The 12,482-nt window shown below is 41.2% G+C and overlaps 1 protein-coding gene and 1 non-coding gene across 2 annotated transcripts; one reads left to right on the top strand and one right to left on the bottom strand.

Moving 5' to 3' along the window:
- Nucleotides 1-957: 957 nt before the first annotated feature.
- Nucleotides 958-10,704, top strand: LOC145629127 (uncharacterized). The gene has a single exon (XM_081681640.1). The coding sequence runs from the start codon at nucleotides 1,836-1,838 to the stop codon at nucleotides 7,305-7,307; it is 5,472 nt and encodes a 1,823-aa protein (XP_081537766.1). The 5' UTR covers nucleotides 958-1,835; the 3' UTR covers nucleotides 7,308-10,704.
- LOC145629678 (small nucleolar RNA R71) lies at nucleotides 2,379-2,485 on the bottom strand. Its single transcript, XR_014111835.1, has one exon. It is a non-coding gene; the product is annotated as a small nucleolar RNA R71 (small nucleolar RNA).
- Nucleotides 10,705-12,482: the final 1,778 nt, after the last annotated feature.

The raw sequence follows: 12,482 nt of genomic DNA, 5'->3' as shown, positions 1-12,482 counted from the left end.
ACGGTATATCTCATGACGCAAGGCAGCATTGCCCCTGCGCTCTGGAAGTGAGTCCAATGCTAGGCGCATGTGATAACTTGTTATCAAACATGATTTTAGGGTACTTTTAGGGCTTGTTTCCGTGTCTTTATCCACTTACTTGCTCTATCTTACCTTATTTTTATGTAATTTTGTGTATTACGTGCTTCACGAGGTGTTCGTGTTTTTGATGCACTTTTCAGGTGAAAATGACGATGATCCGAGCACCTTTGGTGATGGAGCGACGAGTGCAAGGCAAGGGGAGCATCATGCGGGACCCACGAGGCAAGGAGGAAGCGTTTTGGAGTCGTTAGAGCCCCGAGGGAGGGCTGCACGGTCGTGCATGCCTTAGCACGGCCGTGCAGCACGGCCAAAACTGAAGGAGAGTTTCTGCCCCAGACAGCACAGACGTGCAGCATTCTGCACGGTCGTGCATAGTTTGGCACGGACGTGCAGATGTTGCACGGCCGTGCAGACTGGCCTGAGTCTGAAATCGAGCTACTGCACCCTCTGCACGGACGTGCAGAATTTGGCACGTCCGTGCAGAGTCAGTTTTGCGACTTCTCTTGTTTTCTCCGTCCTTTCTTTTTGGGGGTCCTTTAAATAGCCCCTTTGGACGTTTTTGAAGGGGGTGGCCATTATTATTCCAGAAATCTATTTCTCTTAGTCGGTAGCTCAAAAATACTCCAAAAAACACTAGCTTGTAATTGTAGATTTTAGTTATTTGCTTGGAAATTTCAATCCAAATCTTTGTAGAACAAGTTCCACCATTGTTATTCAAGTTGAAGCTTCTAGTAACCATTTCTTACTCTTTCTCTTCCCTCTTTCTTGCTTTAATACTTATTATTCTTCATTGTTAATTGTTATTTGCATGCTTAGATTGTTAATTTCTACTTAATTCCTAGTTTTAATTTGGTCATGAATTACTTGAACCACTTAATTGCTTTAATCTCCATGGATTGTGAGTAGTCTAATTTCTGGGGTTTGGGTGAACCCTCAATGTAGTCACCAATAGCTTGTTGCATGTATTAATTTGGTAATTGTGGGATGTTAATTAGTTGAGTTTAAGTGAATTAATTGTTAATTCTTGTAATTGGCCATTGCTTGAATTATTTATCTAGCTTTTTCAACGAAGGATCGAGAGATGAACTTGAGAGGGCTCCTTATGCTTAATTGACTTGATTTGCCATGAGAATAGGAACTTCTAGTCAAGGGAATTGTATGTTACCGTGATAATGCTTTAACACTTGTTTCTTGCCCATAATCACGAGAGTAGGTTATGTTCTTGATGTCAAGTAATCCCTCTAGCTTGAGAGAGTAGTAGGGTGCCTTAGGTAACTTCCCCTAATTTATCTCCCATTTTACCATTGCTATGTATGCTAATCGTTATTTGTGATGAAGTTGAGCGGTGTAACCCATATCCTAGATCTTCTTAATATCGTTAATCACCTCTTAGAATTAATTGATTTGAATTAGATCGGTGTGACATAATACCAATTCCAAAAACCCGACTTAATCTAGCTTGTTTAAACACTAACATTTGGTGGTTGATTCAACGCCTCTCATGGGTTCGACCCTTTCTTGCCCTTGCTACTAGTTTAGCAGGATCGAGTTAGGTCTATTATTTGATAGGTTGGCGACGCTCTATCAAGTTTTTGGCGCCGTTGCCGGGGAGGCAAAGTCACATTGAATAAGTTATTGTTGAATGAGTCTAGATATGTGTATATGTGCATAGTTTTCTTGTTTTATTTTTGTTTATGCGTGTTTACTTTGTGATAGTCATTGCTAACGCTTTCTTTAGCTTTGTTTGACTATGCATGACACGGAGGAGTAAGCAATCACCGCTTATCCCCGTAGATCCGGAGTTGAATAGGACTTTAAGGAACGTAAGAAGGCTCTTACAAGGCACGCCGGAGTTTTCATTAGCCTATACGGATTCCGAATCGGAGGATACATTGGAGATTGAAGAAGAGATGAATGAACAAAATCAACCACAACCGATTCTACAAGACTATGACCACCCCGATGCATTCCAACTTCGGAGTGGCTTACTTCTTCCCACCACCAATGCAAACAACTATGAGTTCTCTCCTCAACTCATAAGGATGATCCAAAGTGAACAATTCGGGGGGAGTGTAAATGAGTGCCCTCTAGCTCATTTAGACAATTTCCTTGAGTTGTGCACTACCATCAAGCAAAACAATCTCACGGAGGAATTCATTTGGATGCATATGTTCCGGTTTTCTCTTAGGGACAAGGCTAAATATTGGTTGAGGTCCGTGAAAGAAGGGTCCTTGACAACATGGGAAGAGGTTACAAAAGCCTTTCTTGGGAAGTATTGTCCACCCGAGAAGACCGCGGAATTGAGAAGGAAGATCACAAGCTTCACTCAAGAGGATGATGAAACCTTGGGTGAAGCATGGGAGAGATTCAAGGACTACAAGAGGAAGTGTCCACACCACGGATTGCCTTCATGGATGATTATTCAAAGCTTCTACGACGGTCTTACTCCTACTTCGAGGACCAACCTTGATAATGGAGCGGGAGGTAGCCTTAAAAAGCTACCGGTAGAAGAAGCCGAAAGTATGATTGAGGAAGTTGCTAGGCATTATGCCTACCGGTATGATCGAAGAGAGAACCAACCAAAGAAGAAGGGTATGTATGACTTGAGTGCAATAGATCTTATTGCCTCAAAATTTGATATGTTAGCTCACAAGCTAGACCAAGCGACATCTTCTTCCGGTCCCTCTACCTCTCAACAACAACCACAAGTTATGTCTTGTGAGACTTGTGGGGGTAACGATCACATGGCCTCATATTGCAACGCTACCACGGAGCAAGTTGCGGTCATGAACCAAAGGAATGACCAACCATTCAATCAAGGGTGGAAGCAAAACCAAGGGTGGAGACCATCCAACCAAAATCAATCCAACTATAACCATCCTCCTCAAAACAACTACAACCAACCCCCTCCACATCAAAATCAACAAGCCCCATACCGCCATCCTAACCAACAAAGGCAACAACAATTCAATCAACCACCTCCTCCACCTCAAAAGACTTCCCTTGAAACCGCTCTTGAATCTTTTATAAATCAACAAGGGAAGAGCAATGCCGAGATGAGCTCTAACATTCAACAACTTCAAGCGCATAATAAGATAATTGAGAGCCAATTGGCTCAAATTGCTCAACAAGTTGGGAGCTCCACCTCCAATGCTAGTGGTCACTTTCCAAGCTCAACGGTAGTGAACCCAAAGGAGCATATCAAGGCTATCACCTTGAGATCGGGGAGAGGGTATGAAGGCCCGGTTATGAGTGAAGATGAGCCACAAAAGAGAAATGAGGGAGTTGAAGTGAGAGATGAGGGTGACTTTGAGAATGAGGTTGTAGGAGTTGAGAGAAAAGAGAAAGAAAAGAGTGGTGAGGGAGCCACAAAGAGAGATGAGGGAGTTGAAGTTGAGGTTGAGAAGCCTCCCATGAGGGTGTACAAACCACCAATTCCTTTCCCTCATAGGTTGGTGGAGAAGAAGCTCAATGAGAAGTTTTCAAAGTTTCTTGAAGTTATGAGAGGACTTCAAGTAAACATCCCCTTTCTTCATGCTATGTCACAAATGCCTACCTATGCAAAATTTCTAAAGGATCTCTTATCCAACAAGAGTAGGCTTGAAGAGAGTGCAACCATCTCCCTTCCAATGGAGGTGAGTGCAATCATTCAAAACAAGCTTCCCCGAAAGCTTGGTGACCCGGGTAGCTATGCAATACCGGTGAAGATTGGTGATATGGAAGCTATGGATGCTTTGTGTGATCTTGGGGCAAGTGTAAGCTTGATGCCCCTTTCTATTGCAAGGAACTTGAAGGTTGGTGAGATGAAACCAACAAGGATGTCCATTCAACTAGCCGACCGCTCGGTTAGATTACCATTGGGAATTCTTGAAGATGTGCCGGTACAAGTTGGAAGAGTTTTTGTACCATGTGATTTCGTAGTAATGGAGATGGAAGAGGATGACAAGGTGCCTCTTATTTTGGGAAGACCATTTTTGAACACCGCGGGAGTGGTGATTGACATGAAACAAGGCAAGCTCACTTTGAATGTGGGAGATGAGAAAATTTCATTCTCATTCTCACAAGCTATGAAGAAGCCTTTGTATGAGGAAATCAATAGAACCGATACTCTTGAAAGAGACATAGGAGAATTGAAGAAAGTGAATGGTAGCAAGGATACTTTACAAGCAACCCTCACGGGAAACTTGTATGATGATGGTGAAGAAGCTAAAGGGTACAAGTTGTTGCTTGACCAACCTCTACATAGCAAGGCAAAGGAGTTTGAAGTACTTGAAGTGGAGGTAAAAGAGGAGAGTACTACGCCTCCTCCTAAGGTTGAACTTAAACCCCTTCCCCCTTTGCTTAAATATGCTTTTCTTGATGATAGTGAGACTTATCCCGTTATTGTCAATGCCAAGCTTGATGACACTTCTCTTGAGAAACTCCTAGTTGTATTGAGGGAGTATAGAAGTGTCATTGGTTATACAATTGATGACATTAAGGGGATAAGTCCCACAATATGCATGCATAAAATTTTACTTGATGATGAACATGCTTCCTCTATTGAGCATCAAAGAAGGCTCAACCCCAATATGAAAGAGGTTGTTAAAAAAGAGGTTTTGAAACTCCTTGAAGCGGGCATAATCTACCCTATTTCCGATAGTAAGTGGGTTAGCCCGGTTCAAGTAGTTCCAAAAAAAGGAGGCATGACCATTGTCAAGAATGATAAAGGTGAGACCATTTCTACAAGGTCGGTCACCGGGTGGAGAATGTGCATTGATTATAGAAAATTAAATAAATCCACCCGGAAAGACCACTTTCCACTCCCCTTTATTGATCAAATTTTGGAAAGACTAGCATCACATAGTCACTATTGTTTCTTGGATGGGTATTCGGGATTTTTCCAAATCCCAATCCTACCCGAGGATCAAGAAAAGACTACATTCACATGCCCTTTTGGTACCTTCGCTTATCGAAGGATGCCATTTGGATTATGTAATGCACCTTCTACATTTCAAAGGTGTATGATGTCTATTTTTTCCGACATGCTTGAATCATCAATTGAAGTATTCATGGATGACTTTTCGGTTTGTGGTTCATCTTTTGACATATGCCTTAAAAACTTGGTGAAAGTGCTGAAAAGATGTCAAGAGGTGAACCTTGTGCTTAATTGGGAAAAATGTCATTTTATGGTAGAAGAAGGTATTGTGTTGGGTCATGTTGTTTCTTGTAGGGGCATTGAGGTTGATCGTGCCAAAATTGAGGTCATTGAGCGCCTCCCTCCCCCCACTAATGTGAAGGGGGTAAGGAGCTTTCTTGGACACGCGGGTTTTTACCGCCGGTTCATAAAAGATTTTTCTAAAATCGCTAAGCCGCTCACTCGATTGTTGGTAAAAGATGCCCCTTTTGTGTTTACTAACGATTGTTTGCTAGCTTTTGATAGGTTGAAGGAAGCTTTGATCACGGCTCCTATCATTCAACCACCGAATTGGGAGCTCCCTTTTGAGCTCATGTGTGATGCTTCGGATTATGCCGTTGGAGCCGTCCTTGGGCAAAGAAAGGACAAGAAGCTTCATGCCATCTACTACACTAGCAAAACATTAGATGAAGCACAAAGGAACTACACAACAACCGAGAAAGAGTTTCTAGCCATTGTCCATGCTATTGAGAAGTTTAGATCTTATTTGGTGGGTTCCAAAGTCATAGTCTTCACCGACCATTCGGCTTTGAAGTACCTATTGTCCAAGAAAGATGCCAAGCCAAGGTTGATAAGGTGGGTCTTGCTCTTACAAGACTATGATATTGAGATTCGGGACAAGAAGGGTGCCGAAAATGTAGTAGCCGATCATCTTTCACGGCTACCGGTCTTTGATGAAGAACTTGGGGGTTTGCCAATTGATGATTCATTCCCGGATGATCAATTGTTTGCAATCATTCAAGCTCCGGCTCCTTGGTTTGCGGATATCGCAAACTATTTGTCTTGCTCTATACTCCCTCCCGACCTCACCTATCAACAAAAGAGGAAGTTCTTACATGATGTTCATCAATATTTTTGGGATGACCCCTTGCTCTTCAAACAAGGTGTTGATGGCCTTTTTAGAAGGTGTGTCCCCGATGATGAGATTCATGATGTTATTGCTATGTGTCACTCCTCACCTTGTGGAGGGCATATGAGTAGTAACAAGACATTGGCGAAAATTTTGCAATGTGGATTCTTTTGGCCCTCAATGTTCAAAGATGTTTGGGGGTTCGTTAAAGCTTGTGACCGGTGTCAAAGAACCGGTAATTTGACAAAGAGAAGTGAAATGCCATTGAACAATATTCTTGAGTTGGAAATTTTTGATGTATGGGGAATTGACTTTATGGGACCTTTCCCTTCTTCTTTTGGGAATAAATACATTTTAGTGGCCGTTGATTATGTGTCAAAGTGGGTGGAAGCGGTTGCATCTCCTACAAATGATGCTAAGGTAGTGGTCAAGTTGTTCAAAAAAGTCATTTTCCCAAGGTTTGGAGTGCCCCGCGCCGTCATAAGTGATGGGGGATCGCATTTTGCAAAGCGGTCTTTCAAGGCTCTTCTTGAAAAGTACGGTGTTAGGCACAAGGTGTCATTGGCTTACCACCCTCAAACAAGTGGTCAAGCCGAGATTTCAAATAGGGAGATCAAAGTGATCTTAGAGAAGACGGTAGATAGGTCAAGGAAGGATTGGTCATCAAAATTGGATGATGCTTTATGGGCCTACCGCACCGCCTTCAAAACTCCCATTGGCACCACCCCTTACAAGCTTGTCTATGGGAAGTCTTGCCATTTACCGGTGGAACTTGAACATCGTGCTCATTGGGCTATCAAAACCTTAAATTTTGATATCCAAGCCGCGGGTGAAAAAAGGATGCTCGACCTTCATGCCTTGGAAGAATTGAGGTTAGATGCATATAAGAGTGCAAAGATTTACAAGGAGAAAACCAAAGCATGGCATGACAAGCACATCAACAAAAGAGAGTTCAAGGAGGGTGACAAGGTCTTGTTGTTTAACTCCCGGTTGAAGTTGTTTCCGGGTAAGTTAAAATCAAGATGGAGTGGCCCTTTTACCGTCACAAAGGTTTTCCCCTATGGTGCCATTGAGATTTCCAATGAGAGAGGAGAACCATTCAAGGTTAATGGCCAAAGGTTGAAGGCATACTTTGATGGTTTTGTTCAAGAAGAAACAAAGGTAATTCATTTGGATGAATTTGATGTCCCTCATGGTTGATTTTGAAATATGGTCAAGCTAGTGACAATAAAAGAGCGCTTCCGGGAGGCAACCCGCGCATTTTTGAGAAAAATTGATGAATGAGAGAAGTAAGAAATAAATTAATGGGATTTGTTATGACGCATATTCACCAATTATGAACTCATAACAATATCCAAAAAAAAAAAAAAAAAAAAAAAAAAAAAAAAAAAAAAAAAAAAAAAAAAAAAAAAAAAAAAATCGTGAAGTGCAGGTCTGGAAGACTGCACGGGCGTGCGGAAGTTGGCACGTCCGTGCAGAACTGGAAAAATCGAGGAAAGTTTCTGTCTCCCTTTGCACGGACGTGCAGAATTTGGCACGTCCGTGCTTAGTCTTGCACGTCCGTGCCTGTTTCTGCACGTCCGTGCACGTCGAGGAAGAGGCATTTACGTGCAGTTTTGCACGGCTCAAAAAAAAAAAAAAAAAAAAAAAAAAAAAATCACTCTCTCTCCTCTCGCCTCTCTCTCTCTCTAACTCTTCTTCTTCCTCCCTTCAAACCTTCTCTAATCTCCTCAAAACTCCATCAAATCTTCAAATATTTCCACAAAAATTGAAAATCCTTCACTTTCTAACAACAACAACAACAAATTACTAACCTTTTCTACCTAAAACTCCCACAAATTCATCAAAACCCCATAAACCCTAACTTAAAAATCAAATTGGGGGTTTCTTGAATCTTCAAATTTTGGGCAAATTGGGTGTTCTAGGAGCTTCAATCAACAACAAGGAACGTTAGTGGAGTTCATTTGCGGGTTTTACACCCACGATTCATTGGGTATAATCTCTCCAACTCTCACTCTTTACTACTTGTTCTTAGTTGATTTTAGTTGATGTTTTTTGTTGTTTTTGGTTGAAATTGTTGATTTGGTGTGTTGATTTGTGATTTTGAGCAAAAAAAAAAAAAAAAAAAAAAAAAAAAAAAAAAAAAAAAAAAAAAAAAAAAAAAAATTTTTGTTGATTGGTTTTGGTTGTTCTTGTTTGGTGGTTGAGACTAATTGACCTTGTTGGTATTAATTGTTGTGGACTATTGTTTGGTTGATTTTAGGAGGTGTGACTTAGAGCCTTGGTTGTGTAAGTTGTGATTATTGTGTGCTTTGTGGACTTTGTTTGGATAATTTACTCAATCATGTCTAGGAGAAACCCTACCCGAAACACCTCAACTAGGCAACCTAGGCAACCTAGGCAATTAGAAGTTGGACAACCTAGCAATGTCCCACCCATGACAACTTCCCTTGGAATCCATTACCAAAAAAATGAACACCGCATTAAACATGAGTCAATAGTAACTAGGAAGTTAAAACCAACTAAGTTCTATGACGAAGGAATTGCGGAAAGATTAGGGGTTGAGAACGATGTGAAACAAATTTTCTACTCTACCGGTATCCCTTATTGGCTTGAAATGCATGCATTAACTTATAAAAGGCTCACCGTAGAATTTCTCTCATCCCTATACGTTCATCGGGATAACAACAATGCACCTAGGTACATGACCTTCCAGCTTATGGACCATGAGCACCGCATGACAATAGAACAAGTAAACCGTTGCTTTAGGTGGCCCGTAGGAAAAAGGTTTGGCCCTAAAGACAAGCCATCTAGGAATTACCAAGCCGGTAGTTTTTGGAGAAAAATTACCGGACTTTTTGTAAGAGACCCTAGATCGGACAAGGCCACAGCCATCATTCACCCCGCCTTTAGACTCGCCCATAGGCTCATTGCTAACACTATCTTCGCTAGAGGAGATAGCGCGGGAGTTGTGTCTAATCGCGAGTTGCTTTTTCTATGGCATCTTTGCGAGGGGGATGATAGACTAGACCTTGGCGCATGGTTGGTTGATCACTTAGAGGACGTGGCCAAGGGGAAGGGAGGGATAGCTATAGGAGGCATGATTACTTTTATTGCTACTTTTCTTGAGGTTGATTTTTCAGGTCTTGAGGCTCTCCCAGGTTCAACAAGGATCGATTTAGCCACAATCAAAAACATGCAATGGGTGGAGCAGGGTAGAGGAAACACACTCATTTGGTACGTGAGTGGTGCCCGATACGCCGACCTCCCAAATCCAATGAACACCGTCATCTACGACGCATCCAACTGGATCTTTGAGTCGGATTACAATTGGCAACCGGGTGGAGTAGATGACGAGGAGGAAGAAGAGGAAGGGGAGGAGCAACCTCAAGCCCAACATCATCAAGAACACCCCCATCAACCACATGGACAACATCAAGAGGAGCAACCACATCCTCACCATTTCCAAGGAGAGCAATCCTTCCAAGGGGCTTTCCAACAACAACAAGGATTCCAATTTGGAGAACCGGAAGTTGGTACAAGCTCGTTCTCCTACGAGCAATATTTCCACCAAATGAACACCAACTTCCAAATGATGAACACAAACTTTCAAAATCTCCAAACCGAGTTCGGGGAGGTGAGGAGGTCGAATGAAACAATGACTACGGCCTTCACCCAAATGAGGGAGAGTTTTGAAGGTCTTCGTGGGGACCTCGGAGAGTTCCGGAACGCCTATCGGCAATTCTACCCGGGAGGCTCAAGCCCCCACGATCCCAACCAATGAGGTACTCCTTCTTTGCCCCTCCTTATGATTTTCATGCTTAACATTGGGGACAATGTTAGTGATAGCTTGGGGGGGGGTTGTGATTTGGATATCTTGTGAGTTGGTTGTGCTCATTGGAACTTGTTGTGTTGGTTGTGATTTGGTTGTGTTGTTTTTGTTTGATTTGTTCCCTTGCTTGTTTCCCGTTAATCCAAACCCAAAAATCCAATCTTCCCATAAATCCAAATTTTTCTTCTCCTTTTTTTTAGTTTAATTTAGTTTCTATCTTCTCCTCTTTTAGTTTAATTTAACTCTTACTCTAATTTTGTATATATGCTAAAAAAATAATAATAAAAAAAATAAATAAATAAATAAATAAATAAAAAAAATGATGAAAAAGAAAAAAAAAAAAAAATGCCCAAGAATGATTCCTATATGACGATACCTATGTGAATTACTTGCTTGATCGTTGAGTGATGAGTAAGATTTCCTTAAAAGAAAGTGTATGCAAGGGTTCGGTACATTTAGGAGTTTATTAAACTTGATTGCTTAGGTGCATGCTTGTAATTAAGTCGATGAATGTTCAATTGCACGGTTAGTTCATGAACTTGTCTAAGCACACTTGAAGTAGGATATGTTTCAGTTGGTTTGCGGTCCCTTGTGCCCTTGATTTGCCTCCACTCTTCCCAAAGCGAAGCTTCACTTGAGATTTAGTAGGTTATTGCTTGTTAAATAAGTGGTAAAATAAACCACTCTTTTATCCTCTAGTAATTATTAATTATTAAAAAAAAAAAAAAAAAAAAAAAAAAAAAAAAAAAAAAAAATGCCGCTCAACAGTCAAAAAAGGCGGAGCAATAAATAAAGTTCAAAATTCAAGAACTTTATAAAAAAAAAAAAACCATAAAAATTCTTTTTCTTTTGAGGTCAATTTGTGGACGCCTCCCACATTATGTATATATTTTAGTTCATCTTGTAAAAATCTCATAGTGGAGTTTAGTGGAAGGAGTTTGTTGGTGTATCTTGGGAGGTGGACTTGTACTCCACTATTTTATAACCGAAAATAAAAATGTGCCACGACTTGGGAGTGACTAAGTGTGTTCTAATGAACTAGTAAAAAGTTTAAGTTAGCGTCCCTTTGCAATCTTGTTTAGTTGCTTCTTGGTCTCTAACTCATGTGTACACTAGTATGATTTGATTTCCGCAAATTGCTCTCTTTTCTTGCTTGTGTTCACATCCCGATAGGTTGACTTGGGCTAAAAACTTTTGTTTTCTTTGGAAGCATGTTTTGATTGTAAATAGATATTTTGGTTGTTGGAGTTGTGGGTGTTTCTCTTTGGAAACCCTCACGAGAGATGAACTCGTCCTATTAGGCGACTTATAGGTTTAAACGGCTTCTCACTTTTGCTAAAAGTGATTGTTTGGATTAGTGTGCTTTTGCTCCCCGATTTTGGCATAGTCCTTGCTCTCACTCTTCGCTACAATTTAGTCCCTCTCCTATTTATTATTGTTAGTTTGCTCGAGGACGAGCAAGAGCTTAGCTTGGGGGGATTTGATAACTTGTTATCAAACATGATTTTAGGGTACTTTTAGGGCTTGTTTCCGTGTCTTTATCCACTTACTTGCTCTATCTTACCTTATTTTTATGTAATTTTGTGTATTACGTGCTTCACGAGGTGTTCGTGTTTTTGATGCACTTTTCAGGTGAAAATGACGATGATCCGAGCACCTTTGGTGATGGAGCGACGAGTGCAAGGCAAGGGGAGCATCATGCGGGACCCACGAGGCAAGGAGGAAGCGTTTTGGAGTCGTTAGAGCCCCGAGGGAGGGCTGCACGGTCGTGCATGCCTTAGCACGGCCGTGCAGCACGGCCAAAACTGAAGGAGAGTTTCTGCCCCAGACAGCACAGACGTGCAGCATTCTGCACGGTCGTGCATAGTTTGGCACGGACGTGCAGATGTTGCACGGCCGTGCAGACTGGCCTGAGTCTGAAATCGAGCTACTGCACCCTCTGCACGGACGTGCAGAATTTGGCACGTCCGTGCAGAGTCAGTTTTGCGACTTCTCTTGTTTTCTCCGTCCTTTCTTTTTGGGGGTCCTTTAAATAGCCCCTTTGGACGTTTTTGAAGGGGGTGGCCATTATTATTCCAGAAATCTATTTCTCTTAGTCGGTAGCTCAAAAATACTCCAAAAAACACTAGCTTGTAATTGTAGATTTTAGTTATTTGCTTGGAAATTTCAATCCAAATCTTTGTAGAACAAGTTCCACCATTGTTATTCAAGTTGAAGCTTCTAGTAACCATTTCTTACTCTTTCTCTTCCCTCTTTCTTGCTTTAATACTTATTATTCTTCATTGTTAATTGTTATTTGCATGCTTAGATTGTTAATTTCTACTTAATTCCTAGTTTTAATTTGGTCATGAATTACTTGAACCACTTAATTGCTTTAATCTCCATGGATTGTGAGTAGTCTAATTTCTGGGGTTTGGGTGAACCCTCAATGTAGTCACCAATAGCTTGTTGCATGTATTAATTTGGTAATTGTGGGATGTTAATTAGTTGAGTTTAAGTGAATTAATTGTTAATTCTTGTAATTGGCCATTGCTTGAATTATT

The sequence above is a fragment of the Chenopodium album genome, chromosome 4 (assembly GCF_948465745.1).
Source record: "Chenopodium album chromosome 4, dcCheAlbu1.1, whole genome shotgun sequence".
In the NCBI taxonomy this organism is placed as follows: Eukaryota; Viridiplantae; Streptophyta; class Magnoliopsida; order Caryophyllales; family Amaranthaceae; genus Chenopodium; species Chenopodium album.
Note: the sequence above shows the minus strand (reverse complement) of the source record. Positions and strands in the feature narration are given on the sequence as shown.

What these genes read in the sequence shown, in the direction of transcription:
- LOC145629127 (XM_081681640.1), top strand. Translation starts at nt 1,836, where the DNA reads ATGACACGGAGGAGTAAGCAATCACCGCTTATCCCCGTAGATCCGGAG.